At 46.8% G+C, this 27,840-nt stretch overlaps 1 protein-coding gene across 1 annotated transcript; it reads left to right on the top strand.

Moving 5' to 3' along the window:
- The first annotated feature begins 4,685 nt into the window (after window positions 1–4,685).
- On the top strand, window positions 4,686–26,115 carry LOC135395219 (lysosomal alpha-glucosidase-like). The gene is made up of 18 exons (XM_064626459.1): window positions 4,686–5,072; window positions 5,506–5,651; window positions 7,528–7,693; window positions 7,756–7,852; window positions 8,775–9,013; window positions 10,162–10,293; window positions 12,064–12,174; window positions 12,528–12,644; window positions 13,882–14,075; window positions 14,212–14,345; window positions 16,422–16,573; window positions 17,557–17,705; window positions 19,018–19,123; window positions 20,007–20,092; window positions 20,864–20,952; window positions 24,445–24,494; window positions 25,260–25,406; window positions 25,475–26,115. The coding sequence occupies exons 1-18, from the start codon at window positions 4,686–4,688 to the stop codon at window positions 25,538–25,540; spliced, it is 2,568 nt and encodes an 855-aa protein (XP_064482529.1). The 3' UTR covers window positions 25,541–26,115.
- Window positions 26,116–27,840: the final 1,725 nt, after the last annotated feature.

The following is a 27,840-nucleotide window of genomic DNA, read 5'->3' as shown; positions in this document are numbered from 1 at the left end:
CATGCTGCTCTGCGAACCAAGGGGAACCGGAAATAGCAAAAACGAAACCACCGGCCATTCGCCATTCCATGTTCTGGTCCGTCGAGTTTCGTGATAATAAAGTGACGAACGAACGACAGCACACAAGCAAGTAATGTAGTGGGAAAATATTCACTGCTTATTTGTTTAACAAATACATATGAGACACGCATATAGTACACCGAATTTAGATAGCAAGCGATGAATTTGGGGAAACGAGCGCGTCCAGTTTAGCGGAATGAAGCTGCCAACGGAACGCAACGCCTTCCATGACCAACGGATCGCAGCTCCCTTGTAGACACGCTTCCCTGAGTGAGTCCGACCCCCTGGGACGGATATCACGTGATATTGAAGTACTACGTAACGCGTTTGATACAGGTTATTAATTACTACAAAATCTGTTTTGAAGAACAGTAGCAACTCTTAAGAACAAGAGATAAACTGATGTTCTGAGGCTGGAACAACATAGAAGGGACAGATACAAACAAAGCCTCAAATTGCCTAAGAAATCAACGATGAAAGATGAAAGTCACTGAAAAGGTTAGCCAGCTGTAGGGATCGAACCCACAGAGAGGCGTGTTAGCTTAGCTCAATTGGTAGAGCCCTGGACCGGCAATCCAGAAGATGTGGGTTCGATCCCTACAGCTGGCTAACCTTTTCAGTGACGTTCATCTTTCATCGTTGCTTTCACTCTTAAGAAGTTCGGTTTCAACTGTTAACGGTTATAACTTGTGAGCTCCGTGCCTGTGAGAAATATCTGTGCGATCCGCGCTATCTGTTGGCCTCGCATCCAGGCAATTTATACGAATGTCTTGCTTACGCCCTTGTGTTCCAGGGTACACAAACCGTGCACCTTCGACCATAAAACGTGCACCGCACTCGCGAGAACCGCCACCCTATCGCCTAGGTGGCTTGCCTAGTTGCTTGCGTTTTCAATAGATGGAGCGCGAGTCGCCTCAAGGTTTACGCGTCTGGAGTCCGCAAGCTTTACTTGGCGCAGCGATCTTTAAAATTCGATTGCTGAAAAAATGCTCATTATACAGCAGAGCTGTTACGTAAGTGTCCCAGTTACAAGCTTTAAGAAAAACACACAGTTTCTACAGGTTTGCCATTCACTTTACAGTTCCCTTAAAGTGCACAAAATGTTCCTTCGTGGAATGAAAGATGTCATTACCTTGATATCAATACAAGAGGAACGAGATTCATCCGTTGCATAGTTCGTGAAAGAACCCTCTCCCTCTCCTTCTGAAGAAGTGCGACAATGTGGAGAGGCATCGGCTGTAAACGGATCATTAATTGCCAGCCAGCTTTCTCTTATAGGGAACGCAGAAATCAATTTGACGAATCTGTTGTCGTCGAGTAAAGGAAATTTTCGACGTCATGAGGAGAAGAACCGCGTATTGAAAGCAGATGCTCTGGCATTGCCAACGTGCATTCGAGATCTAACGCTCGCACGCTAAGACGGCGTAAGAGTTACTTCCCACGAATAAAACGGGAAACACGGGCCACGTTTTCTTCCTTCGGCGATATATCGTCGCGTGACGAGCGCATGGAAGTTCCGTTAACGGTACCCGATAGATTGATGACGGCTTGATTCATTCCCACCGCGCTCAATATTTAAAGAAAAATAAAATCCTTCCGAAGAAGCGAACGTGAGAAACCGCAGGGCTGAATGACAGAGGCGCTTAGATACGGGGAATATTTACGAACCATTTCTCACTGCGAAACCGTTCGTGAGTTAAGCTCAACTTTGCTTATTCCGATGCGTTGTGTGCTATATCTCCACGTACGTGTGCCGTGCTACTTTCTGCAGTGTGTGTGTGTGTGTGGCGTATGTAACTTACGTTGCATAAAACGAGAGCTGTTGAGCACATGTGCAGTGCCTTTTTTTTCTGTTTCTCTTTTTTTTTCAGGAAGTCGTTGGGGCATAACGTATTACTGTCGAGTACCCTCAATTCGAACGCAGCCTGTGCGCTAGTTTCGCCCTGCGAGGGACCAAACGGCTGTGGCAACCCGCGTATCCTGCCCAGTGCACACTGGGCGCAACTCCACAATGGCTGCCCTCCTTTTCAGGTATGCCTTTTATGATATCCATCGATTTCAGGTTTCAACGAGCATGCCTAGGTTTCAATATGCCTGCGTGTTAATTCTATTTTTAGAACCTAATTTTTGCACAATGCCATAGCACGATCACGCCTGCTACACAACGGTAACGAGATTATTTCGGTCTCTATACCGAGAGGGATGCCACGATGACAAGGTGTGCAACACAATGTGCTGCCCGATACCTATTCGTGTTGGTTTAGGTTATAGTTCCGTACGAGCTTCTAGCTCTGGCGCGCTTTAAACTCACAGTTCCTATTGTAAAGTAAGTCTTATAGTGAGTCAACAACAACAACAACAATTATATTCTGACATTGAAGTGGGGAGGTTTTCCACTCTAGCAGCGGAACGCTACCCCATAGTTAGGGGGTCTAATATGCGTGATGACGATGTTGAGAGATGACGGTGATGATCGGAGTGGTGATGGCGATCCTGATCGTGATGGTGGGAATGTCCGAGGGCGCTGTCGTGGTCACAATGAGTCCTTTAGGCCAGTCGCCTCAAAAAAACCAACTACATGACGTAAGGCCGCCCTGGAGTGGGCCGCGATGTCCCAAGGGCCGAGGATGCACGGCAAGTTGAAGGGGCGGCTGCAAAGGGTGGCAAGCACTGTGATTGCAGTGTACGCCTCTCGTTGATATAAGTCCGACAGCGGAGGAGTATGTGCTCTATACGTTGGCAAGTGCACCACACACGTTGCAAATAGGGCAATTATAGTGAGTCAGGGTAGAACGCATCCGTGGTTTTCCTCCGCACGTGCCTGTTGAGACGAGGCTTTCGAATTGAATGAGTGATTTTTACTTGGGTGCCTTCCAACGGTTTAGGTCATATCCTTCTCAGCAATGAAGCGAGTAGAGAAATAAAACGAGGACCAACAAAACAAACACTCAGATAAAACAAGCACTCAGAGGTGAACCTATGGCCATTTCAAACATACAGACTAACGCAGTAAAAGCGAGCAGATAGCCAGATACACTAAAATAGCAGACGTGACAGAAAGACGTCGGATAGATTATCACACGCAGGCATTAGAGTCGATCGTTTATTCCCTTCCACTCCCTTCTCTCCCTCGTTTCTTTCTTGACTGCTTTATTATTTCTATTTATTATTATTTATTTATTTTTTGTTTTCCTGTTAGAGCGAAACACTTACAATCACACACTACCACGCTTGAAGATCTGACGTAAGTGCAGTTAAATGACAACGCACGAGCTTCAGAAATCATGTTTACGGGGCTCATAGCAGCCTGGGCCTGCTTACCGGGACGGTCCTCGACTGCGTCCCTACAGATAAATTTTGATGAAGCGCAGTATGAGACATCCCCGAAGGCCCAGCACACCACAGTCGTACTCTGCACTTTATTTGCACAGTGCTTCAGTCAAGTACCTTGAGAGGGGGGGGGGGGGGTATACGTTTATTTCGGAGAGGTCAGCCTGACCGAAGGTCGGCCTGCTATTCCTGAAACAAAAATATAGCACAAAGATGATGCAAAACCAAATATAAGTTGACGTGGATGGGGTGAAGTGTAGATGACTCATAATTTGTTCATGAGGTCTGTCGTCAGGAGGAAGGCCAAAATGTTGACGTGGCGCAGAAAATGCTGTTGAAGCAAGTGTAACAGATGGCTGTAAAAGGGTAACTCAAAAACTTAACCAGCAAAGTATAACCGGCTGGCTGGTTGATTAGTTGGTTAGTCACGTGCTATTCACTCCACGAAAAGAAGAGAGTAATTTTATTCATTTTTTTTAGATTATATGCGTTCCCATAACAATTAGTCAATTCTTACATAGTAGGAACAATTAGAATTACAGTAGCAGTAGGAACAATTAGTCCCTTTGCGAACAAAATGCATGGAAGTATCGTAATCTTCGGTTGATAAGACGCGTCATGCATCATATGCGCCCGTTGATTTGAACGGGATTTTGATTCGTCATCAGAATGCGGTTTATACAAGGTCACTGGCGGTCCTATGCGGAAATGTATCGGTGTATAGCACGCACGGCCTATTTTTCCAACTTTTCTCGTGTACAACACGCGTGTTATACACCGAAAATTGCGGTTGTCTAATGCGAACGTCAAAACCACACGTGTTGGCCCGAGGGATTACGGACCGGCTTATCCAACCATCAGCGATGTTTAAGGGCTTTCTCCTGTGCCGGGGAATAATTTTCAGGGGGTGCATATATTTATTAGAGCAGAGAAAACAAACAGAGGGAAGGTCTGCCAAACGGTATGTCGGCTTGCTAGTCCGCAAAAAATAAAAAAAGAACACAATTAGGAAAGAAAGGATAAACTAATAAAAGGTGAAATAATGGGATAGATTAAAGACAAATACGGTTTTTAAAAAAGATGAGAGTAATGTTCCTGAGTGTGAAAGGTGAAAGTGTGGGGCCCTGACGAATGAGGTGACAAGACTTGAGTTCACAGGATGTTCACGAGACCTGTGTCGGGAACTAAAAAATAGGGAGTATAGTCCAACCTAGAGGAGTAGAATGTGCACTCTCCTCCACTTTACTCCCGAATCCTTCTTTTTTTCTTTCGTAGAGTGTGATATTCTCCTGAATATGAACACTGACACCATTTTCAGCATCCTTGTGGTGTGCCTGCAAACGTGCCTTCACACATTGGCTTTTCCGGGACAAGATGCATGTTCCGAGTGTGACATTACGGGAGATGATCAGCGCTTTGACTGCCATCCAGAGAAGTATGCGAGCCAGGAGGCCTGTATTGAACGAGGATGCTGCTGGAGGGAGCAGACAGGTTCCCAAATGAACGTACCCTCCTGCTACTACCCTTCGTCCTACACCGGATACGAAGTGGATGGAATCCAGAGAGCACCGAGCGGTGTGACCGTACGCCTCCAAAGAAAGGTTCCGTCGGGAATAGACGCCGACGTTCAGACAGTCTCAGTCGAAGTCGTCTTCCATGCTCCTGAAGTGGCCAGGGTCACGGTACGAGAATGTTTACTGTAGAATTTGGGTAACACTTCTTTAGCATAACGAACGATCGGTAACAGAGAATACCCGATGGGCACCAACCCACCGGTTGTGAAAACTTCATTAAGCAACGGGGACTCACGGCATCTTGCGCGGTACGTATTGGGAGAGGATATTACAAAAGACTAGGTTACGCACTTTCTGCATTTTCTGTACAACGTGCGGTAATTGAGTAACGTGAAACAAAATACCAGGGTTGTATATCACGCATAGCATTATTGCATGTCGTGTTCGATGAGATTCGTCCTGTCGTTCCTGTACTTGAACGATTAGACCTTCCCTAAAGTGTGTGGGTCTCATTTTTCTTTTTCCCTCTCTCATTGGAAGCCTTTGTATCTCGGCATGAGCATGAGTGAACATGTGGCGAAGTAAAAGGTTTACTGTACAGATCCAAGATCCTTTGCATGCCCGCTTTGTACCTCCTGTCCCGGAGATCCAACAGGGGAGTTACGCCGATGACCTCCAATACGGAGTGGATGTCACATGTCAAGGGGACCTCAACATTTACAGACTGGATGCTTTGAGAACACCCATGTAAGTTGCATTCCAGAGACATCCCACAGAGATACCTCACTGACGTGGGCTGCGTGATTTTCAAAAATCTCCTTCATCGCCATCCCACTCATATACATTAACCCTCATACGCCGAAGTATAGGGTACCGGAATTCATGCGGTGAAACAGCTCAAGCCATCGTCATGTTGTCAGCTGTTGTTGTGTTTTTCAAGCACCACTGACATTTAGGTGGCGCTATCGTTTCCATTCTGCCATGTAGCCAGGCAAGGCTGATCTAAGTGGGGATTATCGTGCGCACACCGTCGATCTTCTGTGGCTAAGTAATGGGGCTGAACGATGCCTATTGCAGTTGTCTAATGCCTAATGCGAACGTCAAAACCACACGTGTTGGTACGAGGGATTACGGACCAGCTTGACTAACCATCAGCGATCCTAGGATTCTGTTTGAGGGTTTGTGCCCTTGTCAACTTCCCCTTGTTCTTTTCTTTTCTGTCCCTTCCGCTTTTTTTCTCGCGAGAAACATTTTCATTTCATTTTTTTTTCATTGACAATAAATGAAAATGAAAAAAATGAAATGAAAATGTTACACGGGGGGAAAAAGCTGAAAATGCGGATAATGATGACGTTAGGAGAAAAAATAGAGATGTCGTGAGCCAGCACACCGCGGGACAAGCTACTCCAGGTCTAGTAGAGAAAAAAGAAGACGGAAAGAAAAAAACGTCAAAAGAGACGAGAGCTCTCCTATGCTCTTAACGAAGGTGATGAGTAAGCCCTCCAGGTGATGAGTATAGCCCTGTGCACCCTGACGATGAATCGCAGGCCATTCGCCCAGCACTTTCACGACGTCAAGGGGTCGGCTATCAAGGCGGTCCATCGAAAATGCGGCATTCGAGTTTTGTCACGGAAAAACGCAGATTCGGTATTTCGAAACGGGAATTCTCAAAATTTATTTTCGCGGTGCTGTAAGTCGTGAACTGTGTTTCTCCTTACGGACGGGACTAGTGCTGCCCACTTCGTCGTGACTCTGAAACCATTCCTATACGCTACCAGTTTCCGGCGGGTCGTCGCAGCCCATCTTAATCTCACATGAGAACAGCAACTCTCCGAATATGCGCAAGATCCTTCTAAAGGAGAGAAAAGACCCATACTTTTTCGATAAGCTCTCGCTCAACGAAAGAGGGTGCTCTCTCGTATCGCGGTATGCAGCTTTCGAGTCTGTCGACGTAGTGCGGAAACTCAGCAAATTATGACTTTTGTTCTATTCCCAGCGCCAGCGCATAGAGGAAGAAAATATTCCCGGGTTGCTATATTTATAACTCTACTTTAACGATGCTCTACTCTTAAGCTTCGACACATCTCATTCCGTTCATTATGCCTTGGGGCAGTGGGCCGCCCCTCATATGGCGAATTTCCCCATTCATCATCATTAATTTACCTGTTGTTCTTCTTGGAAACATCCCATGTCATCATCATTTCTCCATCATTTATCGTTGTTGTCGTTGTCGACACAAAATTATGACAACACGGAAGCACAAGTGACGGAAGCCTGAATATATAATCTGACCAGACTGCAGCCAGATTTTATGGCAAGAAATTTCTACGTAACGTTTGCGTAGAGATTTGCAACAGGGCGGGATTATTGTGCCCTCGTATGGCCAGTATTGTGTGTAAGCTTTGTCGTGGAATTTGCAATATTTGAGCACGAAATTCAGTTATTTTTGCAGAAGAAAGCTATATAGGATGCCTGTTAATCATGCGAGAGGCCCCTCTAGAACAACAGCCCTGTTCTACCGAACAGGCAGCCTGCGGACCTCTCCCAGCGATGTGATCTTACGGCAGAAATTACCCCCGTATCTCCGTTCGATTTTTTCATCACCGTTTTCCGCTCTCTGCAGATTCAGAACCCAGCTAAATAGGCTTGTCTTCACGGACCAGCTCCTCCAGCTTCCTCTAATTCTTCCCTCCAAACGGATGTACGGTTTGGGCGAACATTACGCCCCGCTAATGCTGCCCACCAACTGGAGCAGTTATTACTTTTTTAATAATGGACTCGAGCCAGAGGTGAGCGTCGTCTCGCAGTTAATGCATCGTCAAGAATATTATGAACTGACGTGTCCCCGCAGCCCAACAAAAACCTGTACGGCACCCATCCTATTTACATTTGCTTGGAAGACGGAGGCACAGCGCACGGCGTCTTTTTACGGAACAGCAACGCTATGGGTAGGTAGAACATATCGTCATTCGTGTAGTTGTTGTTGTATTGCAACGAGAAGCTTGTACGTTGCTGTCGAAGATGCGAAGGCTCCAGAACGTTTACGCCGTTTGTGTCATAGGTCACGTGCAAAAACTGATGTCACATTGATGTCCTAAAAGGGTTTGTGACACGTTGACAGTCTTTGACACTCAACTGCATTGGTGAGATACAAACCGAGCGAGGTCAAACTTCGACCATACTTAATTGCTCTCGTAACCACGTGACGTCACCCGCGGCCGCCTTAATGATTGAGAGCTACCAGCCGTGATGTCACAACCGGATGGATTTTACATGTGGTTTACATGTATCCCACGTAACTCGAAGTCAAGTGTCTTAAGTCATTTGATGTTTATTGAGGCAGTATAATACTCGCCAATTCTGTCAGCTAAATGTGCTGTAAATCAGCACACACCCATTTTATGTTGCTGACGTAGTTTAACAGTCCGTTGCATGTAAACCGAAAGCAACAACTTAATATTCTTTAATATTTTTATTTGCTAGCAAAATTGCGGTAAAAGCGCCATGTGGCGGCGAATAATCCCCAATTCGTCGAGCAACAGTGATATGTATAATCCTTTGGTTATACTTTGGTTCTCCTGATAGCTACGTACCCGACACGTAGCCGACTTTTAGACACAGTGTTGTGCGCAGTAGTGTAGTTTTCCTACGGGTTTGGCTGCAACTTCAACACAGCGTTTCACGTACACTTGAATTTAAATTTTTGTAAAAGCTGCGAGCGACGTGAGAGTACTGACGTCTCAGGCTATCAAATAGATACATTTTTTTTAGATCGAGATTCCATTGCTTTACGGTGCCTTTACAGTGAGTGTTGAACTAGATGCTCGAATATCAGCCATGAGCGTCGACATTGTCAAAATGCTTTGGCAGAGGTGCTGCTTCAGCCGACACCGGCTGCTGTCTTCCGGGCCCTGGGAGGCATTTTCGATTTCTTCGTCTTCGTGGGTTCCTCACCCGCTGCCGTTGTGCGCCAATACAAGAGTGTGGTGGGGATGCCCGCCATGCCGCCCTACTGGGCTCTGGGATTCCACCTGTGCCGCTACAACTATGGCAGCCTAGATCGCACCAGGGAAACAATGCTCAACAATATACGAGTGGGCATTCCGTTGGTAAGCCTTTGTTCGCTGGTATTTACACACCATTAGCGGAGAATTCTTTCTTGAAATTTGTTCCGTTGAGGTCATTATGGCCTTCTAAACGGCACATTATAGCGACAGTTGTAGCAACTAGTGTCACTAAATAGGGGTACAGACCACAGAGTATCGATCGCGTTCATTTTCCGCGCCGGAGTCGCCGTTCGGTGCCTGCGATTGGGCCGATAGTGTCACGTGGTTTCTCCTTCTAAGAACGCGCCGTCCATGTTGAGTCCCCTACATCGAAAACCGGTTTCCTGTGTTGCGTTCTGGCTCGACTGCGCGTTGTTCTCCGGCGGAGAAGGGGGAGATTGGCGTCCCGTTGCTAGGCGACGCAGCCGCGCCCGACACAAGATGGCGGGCTCGTTCGCCCGCGTGGCTCAGTGTCGCTACTCTTTTCCCTACTTACCGGGTATCCGCACGAGCGACTTTTTCGGGCGAGATCTCGGCGGAGGCGCGAGGGCGACAGGAGCGGCGTCATAGTTTCTTGGGTGCACGTGAGCAACGTCAACTCTTCTCGTGCACTCGTCTACCGCCGAGAGATTCTGTGCGCGCTCCGCAGAATTTCTCCGGCGAGTTACTGCGTCTGCTAGCTGCGCTGCGTTCAGCGCCGTCCTCCGTCGCGTGTTTGAGTAACTTCTTCATCGTCACTTCAGACGTTGTTCGGATGCGCTCGGCATTTCTTCCGCGATATCTCGTTGGCGCGCGCTTTCCTCCTCGCCCTCCTTTGCCGACATCTCGCCAGATAAAGTCGCTCGTGCGGATACCCGGTACAATGGCGGAAACACCGTGTGCTCTTACACTTTTCCGAGTACCTCAATACGGCCCATATGTCATGCCAAGAAAAGAAAAACGCGAAATGTTCCACATGTGCTACCTTGTATTGGAAAGAATCACCCATGCGCAGGTATACTCAACAAGTTGGGTAAAGTAAGGTTCTTCCCATTTCAGTGGAAGTAACAATAGCTGGCTTTAGAAATCCAGAACATGTAAACCTGGATAAATTACACATAACAAATTGCGTCGTACAGCTACATACGAATTACATGGCTGACGCCTTGTAAGTAGTCAAAATACGTATTGTGACACGTGAACCTTTCTGCTCAAAACAACACTGTTTGTAGGATGTACAGTGGAACGATATCGACCACATGGTTCAGCGAAACGGCTTCACCTACGACCACGTGAACTACGCGGGACTCCCACAGTTCGTGGACCAGCTTCACGCTCAAGGTCGACATTATGTCTTAATTTTTGTAAGGCTCTCACGTTTCCTTCACCTGCATGTGTCACCGTCTATCGGCATTTAATTTAGGAATTTAAACATTTTATTTAGGCATACGGTCGCTACCCAGAGCGCTACCCAGCACAGTAACACGACAAAAACTTCTGTCTTAATTTGAATTACGCGTTTGTCCCTGATAACCTTACGCCATGAAAGGGCGGCTTCCTACAGGACGTACAAGGGGCATACAAGGGGTGCCACTTTACGTCATCAGGACCGTACCCAATATGCCATTGAGGTCTCCGCGTCTCACATTGTGTTCTCGTACAATATTGTATCTGTATCTGACAAGCTCGTTATATACAGGGTGTTGCACGAGTGAGTGACAGCTAATTCTTTTAAAAAATCTACGAGATAAAAATGGGAAATCTTCTGTATGACACTTCTGGAGGTTTTTGCCACCTAAACAGGTAGTTTGCACGAGTGTGTCCTCATTAATTAGGATAATTATCTTAACTGAACTCGAAATTTTGCCAACGAAAAGTAACGTTTTTTTTTTTTTTTGTTAATTACAAAGTCCGTGGTCACAACATGCTCTTCTAATCGTAACTTTAAAGTTGCTTCAACTATTCCCAAAATTATTTAACACCCACCAGCGGCATGGCCGAGCGGGTTAAGACGTCCCGCTCGTTTGTTGTAGCCAAGGTCGTGTTGAAGACTGGGAGATGGTGGGTTCGAATCCTACCACCGGCTGTGCTGTCTCCATCTGCCCACATCTGTACGCCGCTCATAGCCATAGTTGCTTCGCGGCGCCAACACGGAATAAAAAAAAAGTTTGACACCCGAAAACTTGCCATCTCTGCAAGAGCGCTTTCGGATTTCACAGTGTGGGCACAATCGGCACGGCCCGAAGACACTCCCACTGCGCATGGAACCCCCCCCCCCCCCCCCAGCACAAGAAAAACAAACAAAACAAAAAATAAGGAGGACGGGGACCGGGTGCAATCACGCATTTTGTCTTCGCAAGCTTATCTGTTCGCATCTATCCGTTACTGATAATCACCGAATCGGATGCTCTGTGCTGATTTCTGTGTCGTCCTTTCCTCCTCCCCAAACTTTAGGCGGAGCAACTTGGATGAGCGCGCGGCTTCATGAGCGGCAGTTTTTCTGGCGCTTGTTACGCGTGTTCGGGTGTCAAATTTTTGTGGAAACATTGCAAAAGATCATGTATTTGTGACTGAATTGGTGTGTTGTGGCCATGGGCTTTCTAATTAAGACAAAAAGTTACCTTTCCTGGGCAATTTTTTTAGTTCAATTAAGCTAATTAGACTAATTAATTAGGTACACTCATAGAAAACACTTCGTATAATAATAATAATTAAAAAAAACACCTGTTGGGGTAGCAAAAACCTTCACACGTGTCGTGCGCAAGGTTTTCAATTTTTATCTCGCGTAGATTTTTTTTAATAATTAGGGGTCACTCTCTCGTGCAACAACCTGTATAAAGTAGCTCCTTAGTTTGAGAATATGGCGCAAAGATAAGTGCGGTCTACGATCCCCAGCCTAGCAAAGCATCTGACCATCATGCAAATTGCACCGGAATGGCGCTACCAGAAAGAGGCCTGTGTCGTTGCTAGTATACCAATGCTCTGCGAGTAACTGAAACTTGTGAAGGGGGGTCTGCCGGTTTCTTCAAAGATTAGTAGAAAGACGACCTAATTTGACATCCACTGCACTGTTTGGCACTGTAGCCGCCCCTCCAATATCTGAAGATGTCTTACTGTCTTTGTCCCATGAACAGGACGCGGCTGTGAGCGGATCACAACCTCCAGGAACGTACCCACCCTACGACGACGGGATTGCCATGGACATATTTGTCAGAAATTCATCGGGAGACATCAGCTACACCAAGGTCGATCAATTATTTTTCGAAAGCTCTACCAATGGCGTTAGTGCACCGCGAACGAAGGTACCTGCGTCCAGGGAAGTACTACGAAGGTTGACATGCTGGGTTTCTATCCAGTTGTGCGATCTTACATCCCCGAACACTTTCCACGTTCTAGACGCAGCTTAGCAGCATCATTATCTCACTAGTCCTCTAATTAACTCTGCAACAAAGGCTCCCCTCTCTCATTCGTTCTCTTCAACGCAGAATCTTAGAAATTACCATCCGATAACCCAGTCGTGGTCACATACCATACCAGATCTATGTAACAGCGACTATTTTCTCAGCATACAAAGAGATATACCTTTTCACGTGTGTAGGTATGGAACCCGATAAGCAGCGTGTTTCCAGACTTTTCCCATCCGAATGCCACATCCTACTGGACAAAGCAGTTCCAACTCTTCCACGATAAAATCCCATTCGACGGGGCATGGCTCGTAAGTACTGCTGGCTCCATTCTATACTAATGTGCTCGTTTCGTGTCTTTGCAAGAACTGTGTGTCAAATCCCGCTACTTCCTGGTGATCCTCATCATACCTCTGTGGACAAGCTCATGTCCATTCTGAGAAACTTGCAGAACCCACAATGCTGAAATTTACAAATCCGCCAAGCGTACACGATACCGTCGCGCGGATGAGTATTACGCCGAACATGGTTTCTTTTACTTCAGACTATTGTGCATTACGCATTTGCTAAATTGCCATCAAGACATGTGAACGAAAGAACGGCAGTCAATGGGGAAGAACTGAAATTAGGAAACTATATAAGCCAGTGGATCTGTTAATCAGGAATGACCCACCACATCATCATCCTATTTATATGTATGTATATGTGTGTGTGTGTGTGAGCGCTCTTATAAATGACGGGGGGGGGGGGTAATGGCAGTATCGGCTCGCCGTTATTGGCCACACAGAAGTGGGCGTCGTCACGAAATGAACTTCGCCGCACAGCACGCTCGTAGCCAACCATCAACTCGAATGAGATCGTTATCTGCCCTGATTTGTTGAAAGCGGGAGGCGTACGCCTTCTTTGTGACAATTATGAACAGCATAAGTGTCACAAAAAAGGCGTACGCCTCCCGTTTTCAACAAATCAGGGCAGATAACGATATCATTCGAGTTGATGGTTGGCTACGAGCGTGCTATGCGGTGAAGTTCATTTTTAAGAGAGAGAGAGAGAGAGAGAGAGAGAATGAGTGTGAGTGTGTGAGTGTGCGCGTGTGCGAGTGAGTGAGTGAGTGAGTGAGTGAGTAAGGAGTGAGTGAGCGAGTGAGCGAGTGAGCGAGTGTGTGAGTGTGAGTGTGAGTGTGAGTGTGAGTGTGAGTGTGAGTGTGAGTGTGTGTGTGTGTGTGTGTGTGTGTGTGTGTGTGTGTGTGTGTGTGTGTGTGTAGGAGAAGCTCGCTTAACGTACATATCTTGAAGAGTAAAGAGATTATGAAAGCACACTCCCAATACGCAATATTTGTTGACGAGGCATGGTACACGTCATCAGCACCGACAAGCCCTTCAGGTCAGTTTACGAAAGACGTGATGCCGCTTTGTTTGTGACTTCCGGTGTGCTGTTCATAGGCTACGAGTACAGTCTTCTATGTGAATTACGTAAAGTGAAATAAGCGACCCTCCTAACCATACTTGTTCTTTTACCAACAAGACTTAAAGTGCTGGTTGCTTGCAGGACATGAACGAACCGTTCGTCTTCGAACGTCTGTACCCCTGCCCCCTGCACTCCAAACTGGAATATCCCCCCTACGTACCCAGCAACGAGCCACTGCACAACATGACTTTGTGTATGACCGACAAGCATTACATTTCAAGCCATTACAACGTCCACAATGCGCACACGTACCTCGAATCAGTGTCCACGTACCAGTAAGGATACAGTAGAAAAACACTTTTCCTGTCTTTACAGATACTCGCGAAGAATTCAACGTATGTCAAATACCCATTATTTATTATTATTGTTAAATTATTATTTATTTTATTACTTATTTTTCCGTAAATGCAGCGCCCTGAAGGTGATACGGCGAAAGCGACCGTTCATTATATCGAGAGCTACCTTCTCCGGCCAGGGGAAGTGGGCGGGGCATTGGACGGGAGACACAGATTCCGCCTGGGAAGACATGAGAGCTACCATACCAGGTACGAACTCGCAGTTTTACTCGTGTGATAAACTTGTAACACTCACTTAGTCGTGCCTCGTTAAAATGGACCCCGTTAATATGGACAACTCGAATTATGGACGATTTTTGTGAGGACCACACTTTTTCAATGCATTTTCGTCCCGTTAAACAAGCACAGAAAGCGCATCAGTCACGATCATTTTGTCAAACCAAGCCGTTAACCTGACTGCTACACCGCACTCTGCGAAATGATTCACTCGACAGATGCATACATTCGATTTTGAAAATCGCGACCGCGCGCAACAGTGGCAATGCCCGCAACTAGCCGCCACAGTCGCTTTGACGTCATCGCGGTGCAACCCGCTGACTGGTTTGCTTGTTTGCAGAAGCGTCGTCTGCTACACAGAGAGAGAACTGGGAGTAGAAATGAAAACGAAAAAAAAAAAAAAAAAGTGCGAAGAGCGCCGGCCGCGGTTGGAGCGCGTTCTCTCTTGTAACCCTGATGACATCACAATCCTCCTCCTCCTCCTCGTTTCAACCTGCAAGCCTGCAGAGCGACTCGAGCGGTAACGCACGCGTCGATGTTCGGGGGCGTTTTATTCCAAGAAAAATACTGCGTACAGAGAATTTTTTGTGTTAGTTGTCACGTCAGGTTACATCCTTTCGTAATTCGCCAGAAACAGATAATCTTTTGGGTGGCTTTCTGGACTCTTAATATGGAAATTCGCGTTTCGGACAATAGACGGTCCAGCAAGGTACAAACCATATATTTTTGTCTGGTTATTACGTACGGTATCAGCATGGAGGGCAAGCCTCTCCCCACATTCTACGGAAGAACTTTTGAAAGTAGGACGTTCCGTTGCGTAGGGAGCTATGCCCTGTCCTTAGCAACCACCCACAAGAACTATAAGCGGAAAAGGGGGTTACTTCTGGATATGTATGACGTCATCACCGTTCCGAACACGTCCACAGGCCATTGACCCTCGTGCAAAGATTTGTTCCTTTAGTTACACATAGTGCAGTCGCTCGGCACCTTACGAAACAGAGGCGGTACAGTTGTCAAGGCAAGTTGTCAGGCTCTGGCGTCGACGACTTCAGCAACGCCGAGCCAACGGACACATCTGCTACGGCTCAAGCGAGACTATAGGCGGCTTTTCAATTCTTGGAGGAGAATGAGTAGCAGGCTCTACGTGTTACCGACGTTCTGCTAATATGCAACGAAGTATAGCTTCAAGCAGGCACTAATTCGGGAATTTTTTTCCATAAACCATCATGGGTTTTGTTATTTCCTTGCTGTATTCGATAATATGGACAATTCGCTTTGGTCGGGGACAAAAGTGCCCATATTACCACATTCTGGAGTTGAACTGGAACACTGCTCAATTTTGGGTGTCACGCCAAAAGTTCCGAAAGTTTCATAAGAAAAATGAACAGTCTCGAAGCAAGTTTCTTTTTGGAATATAACTACCGGAACATTTTAAAATACATTACATTTTCGTCTATTTGCCTCTTCTCTGAATGCAATGCCCCCATGAACAACCTACGTCGACAGCGTCACATCACAAATATGCCGTCCTGTTTGCACCGCAAACACTGTTAGAAAAAAGAATGAGGTCATTACACCGCTTACGTTACACCCAATGATAGGGTTACCGCTTCTGATTCGGTGAGCGAGGGGGGCATAAGCCTTTTTGTAGCAATTAGGATATATGATAGTTGCTTTTACCACCCTTTTACACCCTTTATCAGACGCTATGTTGACCTAGGTGGTAAGTATAGAGCTTACCACCTTTTCGCACCTTTTTTTCTTCGAGTGTACATACAGAAGCACGCAATACGCATCGCCCTCCTAGTTATTCTGGTGACGTTACTAGTATGGAGGAGCGGATAAAGGTGGCGCGGAACGCCAGGTTTCGGTTTCAATACTGTATTCTATTTCCCGTTTTGTGTACTAATTTGACATTTTGAGGGTGAGTGACATACTGAACATGTTTGCAAAGAGTAAGGATTTCTGGAATTGCTATAACGCTTATACTATTAGTTGTCCTTATTGCGTCTCCTGAATAAGAGGCACGTGTTTCTGTGTTACCCGCAGCCATGCTAAATTTCGGCATCTACGGCATCCCTCTGGTGGGCGCAGACATCTGCGGATTCCACCGGAACACCACCGTGGAGCTGTGTGCTCGCTGGCACGCGCTCGGATCCTTCTATCCCTTTGCGAGGAACCACAACGACAAAGACACCATAGTAAGGAGAGAAAACAATATACCGCTCTTGCTCAGTTGATCCAGATAAACGAGTGAGAACATGGAGCTATAGCTAACGAGAAAGAACGTTCGGGATAAATGACGTGCAGAAAAACTGCAGATGATAGTGGCGGTCTCGGGCTTCGCTCCACACCTTCTGCAGACAGACAGCAGACAGCAGACTTGCAGATGACACTTGATGCTGACAAACGCTGGGGATAACTCAGTTTACTCCAATACCAAACCTCTCACGTGTGGACACCCGAGCCTTCGACATCACGAAACTGTTAGGTCCTCCGTCGTCCGACAAGGCGCTAAGGGCACTTGAAGACTTTCTGCATGCAACCGGGCTTATGGACATCCTACACGCTGTGCGTGACATGTGTGTGATGTGTCCTGTGTGGGCCCCCAGCGATCCCGACATTTTACTCTCCCTTGAACTCCATTACCATCTCTGTTCTCTCTGAACATCATCTCTGTTTTTTCATCATCTCATCATCTGTTTGTGTAAGTGTACTGGAGTAGCCAGTTCGACTTCGTCGAAACTCACATGCCCGTTTTTTTCTTTATCACATCACATCACATCACTCCAATACTTGGATAGCGTGCCTCTGTAATGGGGGGGGGGGGATATAGGTTTATTGCAAAACAAAACAAAAAACGCCTCTGTAGTGCTCGACCCAACAGCCCTTTGATTACCGGTGAAAGATATATACCACCAGTTCCGTAGTGGCGTGATTCTCTCGTCAAAATACCACAAAAGACACGCATTCAAGTTGACAAAGACGTCGTTTGCATTGTTTGTAGCGTAGCTGGAGAACGCAGATGAACGACCACGGCACTTATTTAAGCATTAAAGGTTGTGTTGTATGCCCTCTGGTACATGCACACTGATTTCCAGTAGTTACGACACTTTAATATATCACACACCTGCCACGCTACTCGATCGTTTTACATGTTGGATTCGTCTTTTTTTTTTTTCAGGACCAGGACCCGTTCAGCATGGGGCCGACTGTAATACAAGCAGCTCGGAAGAATCTTCTCAATCGTTATAGTTTGCTTCCATATTTGTACACCCTCTTCTACGGGAGTCGTGCTTTTGGAGACACCGTTGCCAGGGCAATGTTTTTCGAGTACGCAATAACCTATTTACGGATCGGTATGGCGCTAGAGAATAGTGACTCCTGTACCTGAAGACCTGTCAACTTTCCTTGCGCGAAATTTGCAGCTGACCAATAAGAGAGAGCTTCGTCGTTCGTGACGTCACTTCCTGTTTCCTTTTCCTTTTTTCCTCCGAAACCCTCGAAAATAGCGTTAGCCAGCGGCTCTCCTTTTCGAAAGCAAATTGATTCCGTGAAACATCAAGAATTGGTTGTTTGGTTTAGGAAAGAAAAATATGGAGAGGGTTACTGAAGGAGAACAGGGCGGTTCGTTTTGCGTGCTACTAAATCCTTTTTGCTGGTAAATTCAGCGAGGTTACACATGTAGAGCTAGTGTTGCTCCGGTTGACCCGCAAATGCGACCCGCTCGATGAAAATGAGAGACTATATTTACGCGCCGTGTGATTTCTAATGCCACTGACCTGCCCGCTATTTGTCGGAGCATGCCTTTATGTCTTTCTGAAAGCGCCTGTGTTTTCTTACTAATGGTGAGCGACTTGTTGTGCTCTCCTACAGAGTTACCCTCCAAGACAAAACATTGCATCGAAGTACGTTGGTTTGGTTTGGAAATACGTAATCCACCTATTCGGATCCACGCAGGCAAACTGTCAGAAAAGCCGGGAACGTTGTGAAATCTGATCCACGGTGCAGACAGCATTGTACTATTGCAGACGCTGCGGTCGAACGATCTTGGGATAATTGTGAATAGTGGACTTCTAGTGCACACGCCAAGAGTGGATTTCGGAATAGCGAACATGTGAATAGTGAATAGCGAACTTGCGAGTAGAGTATACCTGAGGAGGATTTCTTTTTTCTTTCTTTTTTTTTAGAATTTACGATTGGAGTAGCGGACGTCGGGAGACGAGTTCAGTTTGTCCTCTCTTTTTTCCCTTACAAACAAACAAACAAACGAAGCTTTATCCTCCAGAACTGCAAAGCCCAATACGTTCTGTCGTCACGCGCGTTGCGAAGGTAAATCTGGAGTGGCACTGCATTGCACATTGTTTGCAAATGGTCTCTTGAGGGTGAGGACGTGTTTTCGTCAAGACTATATGTCAGAGCCAATGACCCAACAAGCTTACGATGACTTTGGATAAGGTTCGTTAAATTGACGTGTTTGTTCACTCGATGCATAAAAGGCGCGTCGAATGCGATTGTGAACGATGCAGGTTGGTGTCGCGTGAGGCCTTTTGGGAGTCTCTTGCGTCAAACCTCGACGAGCATGCCCGGAATAGTGTTACGAGTTCAGACTGTGCAACGCATCCAAGAATAATCTTGCTTTCAGGTTTCCGCACGACCCGAAAACATACGAAATCGAGAGCCAGTTCATGTGGGGATCGGCGCTCTTGATTATGCCTGCTCTCTACCCGGTGAGTGCCGTTCTACCTAGAGTCACTAAATAATAATAGCTTATTTAGTGACTCTAGTTCTACCGCAACCGGGGCATGACCGAGGCTGTCGGATAAAATACCGATAAATCCCATAATGAATCTATGACTACGTCGAGGAAATAAACATAGAGACGGGACAAGAAGCGTGAGGCTCAAGAGCTTCACATACGGGTACCATTGCAACCCGGTAGCGAAAATCGGTAGAGAAAACACCTAGCGTACAAGTTCAGATGCCTGAGCCCCTGAGCCTTCCTCGCCATTGCCCTCCTGGGTCAGCTGACGACGCGTCCGCTTACTGACTCCAAGGTCGCGTGTTAGGTAGCTAAGTATACTCGAGAGGTTTTGTGGTATATGGTACAGGATGCATAGACAGGTTGTCTTGCGCGACACATGGTTTAGACGTGGTGCCTTCGGTCCACGTTGAAGAGTTCTCAGGTGGGCAAAACTACTCCATGTACCGACCACCACTAATCCACGCGGTCGCTTGTAGTAATCGCTGTCTCGCGCCGTAAAATGCCGAATTATCTTCGTCGAGGATGTTAACCGTCTTGCCCAGACCAAGAACCATATGTTCAGTGCGGAAAAGATATGGGAGGGGGGGACATACATTTATCAGAATGAAAGGTCTGCCAGAGGAAAAAGATACGCAATATAATAATAATTGGGGGTTTACGTCGCAAGACAAGTGAGATCATGAGCGACGCCACAGCGGTCGGTCTGTGGAATGCTTTTGCCCACCTGAGGGTTCTTTAATGTGCGATGAAAGCTCACCACACGGCACCCCGTATTTAACGTCCCTCGCGGACATATTCAATATACTCGACTCGTTTCGTGATGGAGGATTTACTCCTTTCCTATTATGTGCTGCACGAATGTCTCCTAGGGCCAGAAGTACGTCCGTGCCTACGTCCCAGGCGGCGTCTGGTATAACCTCTACTCTGGTGCTCCCATTGACAACGAAGTTGGAAGGTACATGGATTTCCCCGCAGCGCTCACGGACAACGTGCCCGCGCTTCTCCGAGGAGGACACATTATCGCACTCCAACAGACTGCCCTAACCACCACTGAAAGGTGCCGGGAAGTCCTCCTTGTTATGACAGCTTCGAGCAGGAATGACATACTGTGTTCTTTGCGTTCTTATTAGCTCTTATTGTAGATCTCTGGAAGCAGTAGGTCTGTTCCTCTGACGTGATTCGGGCTTGACTCCCATATTTTGACGCATGCCCAACCCTGTAAGAAAGAACGCGTTTGTACCTCGCAACGACCGCGTTTAATGATCAACGTCATAAAAAGCTTCTCGTAAAACCAAGTGGCTGCCATGATTTCACAAGGTTTGTAGTGTTCAATAAATTTCCTGTAACTGAAAAAATGCGGGCATTACTAACATTTGTTCCGTCTACATCCCTTTTAGTGGTTATATAAAGGACGCTCTGTGCAGCTACGAGCACGCTAGGGTTGCGTACCTTCAACAAGTAATAAAAATTGATTGACTGATTGAGTGAGTGGTCGATCGAAAAAGTGGAGGTGTGAACTTTTTTCTATGCTTCCATCATTTATACAAAAGAGGCATGGTGATGTGATGTGCTAGAGGAAGAAAAAAATTGAGAGCATAGTTGAGTTTGATTATATATACATATAAAAAGCATAGTATAGACAGCGCTCTATTATGCTTCCTGTGGGAGTACATGAGCAACGGGTATGCTCCCAATGTTTTACACCATTATTTACATTTCTCCGCAGCCGAGCAAAGCCACTGACTCTGCTTGTTGCACTGGACAAGGGAGGAACCGCCCAGGGGCAATTATTCTGGGACGACGGAGAATCGCTCGGTACGTACCATATCTCAGGTGCAAGCCGATTCAACAAGTGACCTACATGCAGACTGTACTCATAAGAGGAACATGTCCTAGAACACATTCAACAACAACAACAACATAGATGAATGGATGATGATGATTATGTGGGATGTTTCCCTGCGTTGAGTGCAGGACCCTACCCCCCTGAAGAGGGAAGGAAAACAAAACACATTCAAACTGAAACTCCTTGAATATCCAGCAAACAGAACAGTCCGTGACTTCGTTTACAGTAAAGACATCCAAGGTCCTCTTAGGAATAACATAAGATTTGTCCCAACGCTCTTTTTTTCTGTTTTCCCTTTTTGTTCTTCCCTAATCTATTAATTTCTTCAGTGGAGGAAACATGTTCAGATTCTTTGCCAAACAAAGTCCTTTATGATTGGTCTGTGGCATACACGATGCAAAGTAACAACTTTATACGGGCTGCATGTGCATATCCGTTGTCGGCAGCCACTGTGGCTTATGTTTATCCGTCGAGTATTGTCAGTTGTGAGCACCGTAGTCACCAGTAAATTCGTAACGGAATAACTGTATTTCGCAGGTTGCATACATATAGGATAAAAATCGAACGCGCCATGAGTCCACGCGTCCACTTTCGTTCGTGTCGCGTCGTTCTCTCTCTCTCTCTGTTTCTCTCTAGCATCGGCCGGTGCGCCTCCGTTGTCATTCGATATCTGTATTAGAGAAGTAGCGATACCCGGCGGTGGATTCTTACTTCGCTAACAATATATAGCGATATTTTGGAGGTAAGCATTGCTTGCTGCACCGTGTGTCGGAGATTTCTGGCGCACATCAAAAGCACTCCAGGAGGTCGAAGTTGCCCGCAAACCTACCCTGCGGCGCACGAGCAGCAACACAAATAGGTTGACTGACACACCTTACGTGGCGCATGCCTGTCATGTGTTCGTGTGCGTGCTTCATTTAATAGAGTTCCCGGAGAACTACGTCATTGTCACTTGATCTTCCCAGTGGCGGGCAAAACTAACGCACGTAGTCATATAGGACAAAACAAAGCGAGTAGCCCCAAGGCTGGCCGCCAGCCCACCCACCACTATGACGCTGCAGTCGCCGCAATGTTTACATAACACGGGGAGCTCTATTCCTATCCCCGGCATCACGTAATGTAGGGTACTGCAAATCCTGAGGTGGAACATCCCATGCAATCGTCATGAGCTATCTCTACGTCATCCGCAAAGTGCATGGTGTGAGGAAAGACCACGGGAACCGGTTCGAAACAGGCGCGTCGAACGATTCTTCCGGAGCCCCCGAGAGAGCGCTGTTGGCCCATGCGTCTTCGTGGTGCCGTAGCCCGCCAAATTCGAAACTGCGTGGTATGGGTATGCGTGCAATCAATTTATCGTTTGACGTTATGAACCACATCCGATACCCATGCTGCATATTATTGTGTTGTTCGACAATGGCCCCTAGTGAACAATGAAGGGAATTGCCTCAGGACGAGAGCCGCCGATATTTCGAACAGAGAGTGTTCGTCTTCTCGGCGTCTCTGTTCGAAATATCGGCGGCTCTCGTCCCTTCATACTACCTTACCGCGCTTCCCTGGATTATCTACCCTTCTACTAGGGAACGATGTTTTTCGACGGAACGTCGTTGGGGTAAGTTGACGTCGAAGGTCGCTGGTGTGTCAATAGGTCTCAATCCATGGACGTAAAGCCCTGCGCGGATGCGCTTTTTGACATCCGCGTCTGACCCGCATCCGTAACAGCCACAAACTTCTACATCCGCATCCAACCCGCAAAATCCGCGTCCCCCACGGGACGCAGAGATGGTCCAGTTTCTGGGCTCGACATATCTAACCAATTTTCCTGGCAATAAACTTTATTTCCCGTCAGCACAAAACAGCACCGAACTGCTGTCACCGAACTTTGACCGCACGGGCGACTTCCCCTCTCTTGTTCAGAGAATGAAAGCACCGGAGTAGCATAGTTTTGTAGCGAGGACAGGTCCTGAGCGTCCATGATGCCACCAAAGGATACACGACAGCAAGCACAGATTTAGCTGCCACGAAAGAATACATGGCAGCACGCACGGACTCGGTTTGCTGCAAACAGCAAACCGAGTATGTAGTGTTTATTACGAGTGGAATGCCGAGAAAATCGGCGTCGTACGCGCTCCCCGACTAGGGTGCCCGAATGCTAGCTCCCTCTGTGTAAGGGAGAAGTCACCCTTGGTAGAAGAGAATGCCGCAAAGCCGCCATGTTTACGCCCATACCACGCATGAATGCTGTGCACCGATTTCATCCACTTTTTCAAACGTCCTCTCCTATGTATTTACTCAACTCCAAAATGCACTGTGTAGCTATGCGTTTAGCTATACTTTTGTGAGCGCATCGCGAGCTGTGCGTGGGCGTAAAGATGGCGGAAATTCGTAACAGACGACGCTTTTGTCTTCACCCTATGCAGAGGGAGCTAGTACTGAGGCACCATAACTCCTCTCCCAGTTGACCTTGTAGTCTGTGCTCGGTGCAGTGTTGCCGAAGCAGCTAGCAGAAAACTCGCTAAAGAGGCCTAAAAAAGTCGCCAGATGTCGCTAGATGAATTTGTAGTGTCGCTAGAAAAAGTCGCCAGACAAAACTGCCGTGAATCTATTTTTAACGGCAAGCTTTTCTCTTACAATCCGTCAACATCGGTTTCTTGACATCATTTCCGAGGTTTCTGCTTGGAAGAACAGCATACCCCCAGGTGAGCTGGTGGCAGAAATTCATCGTAAGAAACCTTGAGCACGAGCGGAAAAAACAGAACGGGACTCAAAATTTGAGTTCTGTGTGTCGTCTCTGTTTCGTCCACTCAAACTCAAGCTTTCTTACGACGGATTTCTGCTTGGTCTCAGCTTCCGACATCAAGTGTGGCTTCTGCGTGCGCTCTTTTTTGTTTATACAGGATGTTTCACGTAAAATGAGCCAAAGTTTTAAAAAATGATTCTGTCAGCGGTAGCGTCATCGCCATTGCTCCGCTAGACGTATGGTCATCGTCATCGTGGCGTCTGCCTTTATAAGCGACAGGCGCCACGCATTACGTGGGGGGCGTCTGATGGGGCACCTGCACGAAACAACTGAGGCCTAGGAGATGCCCACAGCGAGAAGTCCGCAAAAATATAGTATTTTCAATTATTTTCACGATAAATGGCAGTTTTCGAGCGGTTTTAAAAACTTCCAGATGCCGCGTGTTGCTTGAGCCCAAGTCGCTAGATTAGTCGTTAGGCGCTAGACACGTATATTTGGTCCCTGACCCGCTCTGAAAGTCGCTAGAACGGCAACATTGGTTCGGTGCCTAGTGCGTAGAAAATTGGTGGCGCGATCTCGCGATCCTCTTCCGGTGGCGTCCGCATCCGATCCGCAGACCACAACAAGCGTCCATATTTCATCCGAATCCGCAAGTTTGCTGCGGATATCCCCGGATGGTGCAGGGTTTTACATGGATGTTTCACCGCTTTTGATTACGTTACAGATACTTTGGAGAAGGGCGAGTACTCACTCTTCGATTTCGTGCTTGCGCAGGTAAGTACCTCTCAGATGAAATACGTTTCCACATAGTTATGAGATGGTCAGATAAAGCTGCCCAAAGATTTTCTCTCTCTCTTGTTTGTGTCTTTATTTGTTTATTTGCGTGCGTATGTGCGTGCAGAAAGCAGACCGGAATATTGTCTGAACACAGGAATGTTCAAGCGAACAAAAATTTAGACTGGAGCAAAGAGTGCGACGAGTTTTGAATTACTGTCATTTTTCAAACGTCCCATTACCCCGCTTTCCCCACTCATTTACCCCACTGGATCAATGTCAACACGGCGGGGAACACAAGGCGCAGTCCTAGATTTCATGATGGAGAGTAACCCCCTAGGTGTTCTCTGACAGCAAAGAACAAATACACAACGCTGTGACCATCAAACTCTGACCAGCTAATGTGACCAACTCAAAACTGTTATGGTGAAGTGTATGGTGAACCGAAGGTGGCCACCAGGTGGCACAGCCACCGAACTTAGCACTGAACGGATCGTTGCTTTGTGTCGTGTGTCTTGTTGGTGTGTCCCGTTTTGTCGTTTTACCCTGTCGTTTCCGTTTTCTCTCTCTCTCTCTCTCTCTCTCTCTCTGTGGCAACTTGCCGCCCGTTTCGGAAGGCAGACCGCCCTTTCTTATTTTTTTTTCTTCTTTCTTTCGATAAACGATACCCCCCCCCCCCCCTCCATTACGACGAAAGTGCGGACTTTTATTCTTAGCCCGCGCATTGTTTTACAATCGTGGAAGTCACTTCAGCTTCTATTTCAGGGAAGGCTGGAAGTGATATACAAACACTCGGGCTACGTAGCGGGCCTCTATCTTGCCGAGATCAATGTAGCGGGTATCGTAACTGCCCCACTGAATGTCACTGCAGCGGGAGAGACCGTCGGTTTTAAATACGATACTGATAACAAGGTAAGACCCACTTTAAGTTCAGTTATTGTGGTGACGTTCTAGATTAAACGTTATTTCTCCTTTTGCAGCTACTGCGAATAACGCTACAGTGCGGTACAGAAATGAACCGTCACTTCGATGTATGGTGGTCATAACTGGAGTTGGGCCAACATCTTTTACTTATTTTTTTTATTTATTTTTTACCAAGCAACCAACCATGGAGGAACATCGTCATATCAACTACATACCTTCCGTAAAGTTACTAAACCTGGAAGTGCCCCTTCTTGTCCTCATAAGCTGTGCAAAGGTGTAAACGGGTATACACAAAGTACTACCGCCTCTTAGAATTATAATCAGCCTCGCAATTCCCCCTAGAAATTTAGAAAAGACAGACAGCATCGAATGAAGCATCCTATATTTGCATACGATACTGCCTGTATGCATACGCTTTACTTCTATCATGGTGTGTCAGCATAATGGCTGACACACCACGTGTAAATCTGATTAATATTTTCGTTATTATCAATTCAAATATTATCAAATCAAATCATTTATTTCCGTCAACACGCTCATCCGGACCCCGTACACAGCGCAAGGATGCAAGTCCATACCCGGTCCTAATTGAGTTTATCCCAGTGTTCAGTATCTGCTATACTATCTGCTTCTGAACATGGTAACTTCATGACCTTCACTTTTGCTACCAAGTTCGAATAAGAGTTATCCACCCGGCGTTCGCGTTTTGACATTTTTCCCAGGACCACCGTTCTTTCTCTTTTCTTTCTTTTTTTTTTTCTTCTTCTATTCTGGTACCCAGGGGTGGCGGAAGGGGGGTTACGGGGGCTACAAATTCCTATGGAGGTGAGGAGCCAAAATGTTATCTCAAGTGCCGCATGCGAATAAAATGTCAGAAACAGTTTTCCTTTGCCTTTTTGGGACCGTACGTGGCATAGTGGCTAGGATGACCGCTTTCGACGCCGAGACTGGGAGGTGAAGCGGGTTCGAACCCACGCACCGCCTGTGCTGTCTGGGATTTTCCCTTGGTCTTTTTGCATACTTTCCAGACGAATGTCGGACCAGCTCCCCCTGAAGTCGGCCAAGGACGCATACTAATTCTTCCTGTCTCCCACTCCTTCCTGCTGTCCTCTCCATCTGTCCACATCTATACGCCGATCATTGCCGCAGTTGCTTCGCGGCGCTAAGACAGAATTTAAAAAAAAAAGGGACCCGGGCATGAATTGGTGGAGGCGGTGGGGAGGATGGAAGGGGCTGTCGGTTGGGATCTGGGGTGTTGCAAGGCCCCTGCTGTTACCCAATGCTGAAAAACTGTTTACGCGCTTGAGCGCATCATGTACACACTATGCACTTGGGACTGCTCGGCTAGACATATACAGGGAGAGAGCCTACTCGACTGCATTTATTTTCGAAGCTCGACACACACCAACAGAAACGCGAGGAGCATGTTTACATAACACATGCGTCTACAGGGTGGACTTAGTTTGCTTAGTCATCCACGCCACTATTATTCTGCATGGATACTGCGTGGGAGATGACGTTCGATACTGCGTAACAAAAGAAGCGGTACATAAAAACAGATCACGGTCACATAGTTTCCTCATCTCGACAAAAGTCAAAACAGAAACGAAGAAGATGGCATGATAAATGGCTCGCCGGAACATCCGGTACTCTGTTGATTCATAAGGCAACTATACTATCTATTTTTGGCGACATGCTGAATATGTATCTTGTTGACGGAAAGCTGTTCGTACAGAATAACGCAAAATACAGAGAGTTGAGTTAAGAGAGAAGAAAATGGAGAAAGAGGCACTCATTACGAGATAGTGAAAACTGGTTACGCAGAATAATACGGAGAAAACTGTATTATTCTGTTATTATTATTCTGCATTGCTGCTTCTTTGGTGGGTGAATCTGGGAAATGGCATGCATCCACCCAGGGCCCCAACAGGCTGAAGAAAGTGGGCGAAAGACACACACCGCTTGGAAGTCTCGTACACAATGTTCCATCTCCGATGGGGTAATCATTCTGAGGAATCGGTCTTCGAGACGACTTATATAACGACAGCGTAGAATTCCCGGTACACCTCATTCAGAGTCGACTGTCCTATCCTCGGAACTGGAACAGCGACGGTATAGATGAAGGATATTTTCACCTCGGAGATATAGGTTGTCGCATGTTGATCACCTCTCTCTCCATGTCTTGCCGGCAAATCCCCACGATGAAGCGAAATGTGCGCGACTACACACGACAATTTTCACGAAACTTCGCTTCATCGGGTCCAGGGAGGGTATCCTCGAAGCATCTTCCTTCCACGCTGAAGCGTCAATGAAGCATCAGGTGCAACGAGAGCAGCGACCAGAAGATTGTTGGCGGGCAGTTGAGCTTCCAGTAGCTCCGCCTCATCCTTCGCCTGGCTTATTCGGAGCTTCAAGAGCAGCA

Source organism: Ornithodoros turicata, chromosome 5 (genome assembly GCF_037126465.1).
Source record: "Ornithodoros turicata isolate Travis chromosome 5, ASM3712646v1, whole genome shotgun sequence".
Taxonomy (NCBI): Eukaryota; Metazoa; Arthropoda; class Arachnida; order Ixodida; family Argasidae; genus Ornithodoros; species Ornithodoros turicata.
Note: the sequence above shows the minus strand (reverse complement) of the source record. Positions and strands in the feature narration are given on the sequence as shown.

Bases quoted from the DNA above. Each gene is read 5' to 3' on its own strand.
- LOC135395219 (XM_064626459.1), top strand. From the start codon at position 4,686: ATGAACACTGACACCATTTTCAGCATCCTTGTGGTGTGCCTGCAAACG. The intron at 12,175-12,527 runs GTCGATCAATTA...TCACGTGTGTAG, and splicing joins GAGACATCAGCTACACCAAG to GTATGGAACCCGATAAGCAG. The intron at 16,574-17,556 runs GTAAGGAGAGAA...TTTTTTTTTCAG, and splicing joins ACAACGACAAAGACACCATA to GACCAGGACCCGTTCAGCAT.